General features: G+C 55.7%; 1 protein-coding gene across 1 annotated transcript in view; it reads right to left on the bottom strand.

Annotated features, from left to right (window-relative positions):
• The window catches only part of TPK1 (thiamin pyrophosphokinase 1), a 310,839-nt gene extending 309,652 nt beyond the window's left edge, over positions 1–1,187 (bottom strand). The window contains exon 1 of the mRNA XM_023736916.1: positions 1,039–1,187. Coding sequence (XP_023592684.1) covers positions 1,039–1,081 — 43 coding nt within the window. The 5' untranslated portion in view covers positions 1,082–1,187. The remainder of the gene's footprint in view (positions 1–1,038) is intronic.
• Positions 1,188–1,801: the final 614 nt, after the last annotated feature.

Below are 1,801 nucleotides of genomic sequence, written 5' to 3'. Positions count from 1 at the left end.
GAACCAAATGTTTAATTCTGAAAACGCTGCTGAGCCAGCCACTACTGGACGACTGAGAATTATGAAACTTAGTCTGCAAAACTGTACGTTCACCAACGCTCCTCTTAACCTCTGAAAGGGGCTTTACGGAAATAGTGACAAACTCAAGCTCTTAACCAAGTCAGAAATATCTGGGTTCAGATTTTAGTTCCGTCACTTGATACCTGCGTTTCTTCCCTTTGTAAACTGGATTTACATATCACCTCGTAAATACGAAGGTATACATAAAGAACCTAGCATAGTGAGTGGAACATAAAGAGGACTCAAGGTCACCACCTACTGCTATCCTTCCATTGTTTTATCGTCAATACTCCCAGGATGAATGCTGACAAGTTTAAATACCATGAATTCATGTGTAAACAGAAAACAAGTGTAAACCTTAAAAAACGGATTCTCTTGAAAAGTTTACAAAACTGAAACTACCAGTTCTACACAGTGGAAACACAAAGGCTAATCTGCGAATATAAAATGTATTTATAACATTAAAAATCATCGCACACAAACCGCGATAACGAATGCCTTATAAAAGCTTATTCATTCCACCCATTTCCATGTGAAGTACAATCATTTGTAAGTTTAAAGGTGTGAAAACCCTGAGTGCCAGACCTCTGAGACATTGTATATAACCACTTGCTCCTAATGGGTAATCTCTGGCACCCGCGATGGATTAAAGGCACACTGGGCAGGCAGTGAGTGTCCCTTCCACCCAGAGTCTAGGTTCTGCATTGCCAAGGCCACAGCCAACACTGCTGGCAGGGCTTACCCTGCAGCAGACAGAGGACGCCCGATACATCAAATCATTCAGTCCTCGCCACAACCCACGCGGGAAGGGCTAATATGTATCCTCATTCCCAGGCGGGGAAACCGAGGCACAGAGCGACAGGGGCACAAGCCTAAGAGCAGAAGGTCGGGTAGTCTGAGGCAGCAACCAGCTTGGGGACCTGGCTCTGGAGAGGGGCGCGCCCGGCGACCCCACAAGCCCTGGGAGAGATACAGTACCGGTGGGAAGCAGGGGCTCCAACGGGGTAAAGACGCGCTCCATAGCGGACTACTGGCCTCTGCATTAAAAAAGTCCGGAGTTAGAATTTCTCAAACCCAAGTACCCTGACGCGCGAAACCGCAGGGCATTCGCCTTTTAACCCTTCTAAGCCCAAAGACGGGAGAGCGCTCAGCCGAGCCCCGGGCGCCGCAGCCGGGCAGGGCGTCTCGGATTGACCCAGGACGTCAGAAAGGGGCGCGCGGGATACGGAAGACGGGGGACCCCCGGGGTATAGCGGGGGCGCGCGGGGGATGCCGGGGGCGCGCGGGGGATGCCGGGGGCGCGCGGAGGACGCCGCGAGCGCGCGAGGGACACCAGAGAAGCAAGACTTCCACGCGGGGGACGCCGGGGGCGAAGCACAGGTGGGAACAGGTGGGAACAAGGTGGGCTCCAAGGGAGCGTGGGGACACCTTCCCCCCGCCCCGCCTCCTCCTTCATCCGGGCACAGGCGAAACGGAAGCGGCCGCCTTCCCCGCCCACCCTCCGCTCCCTTGGCAGGCGCACTTACAATGGCGGGCGGAGCCACAGACTAAAGCAGCGATAGCAATCGAGCGCTCGGCTCTCGGCTGAGGCGCCTCAGGGGCGCCGGCCGCCGCGGGTTAAGTACTGGGGCTGGAGGCCACGCCCCCGGATACCCCGCCCCGCCGCACCCGCTCCTTCCCTAGAGCCGCTCGGCCGGGGCCAGAGGCTTGGCCGCTTCCCCTGAGCTCTCGCGAGAGCCAG

The sequence above is a fragment of the Trichechus manatus genome, unplaced genomic scaffold (genome assembly GCF_000243295.1).
Source record: "Trichechus manatus latirostris isolate Lorelei unplaced genomic scaffold, TriManLat1.0 scaffold00093, whole genome shotgun sequence".
NCBI lineage: Eukaryota > Metazoa > Chordata > Mammalia > Sirenia > Trichechidae > Trichechus > Trichechus manatus.
Note: the sequence above shows the minus strand (reverse complement) of the source record. Positions and strands in the feature narration are given on the sequence as shown.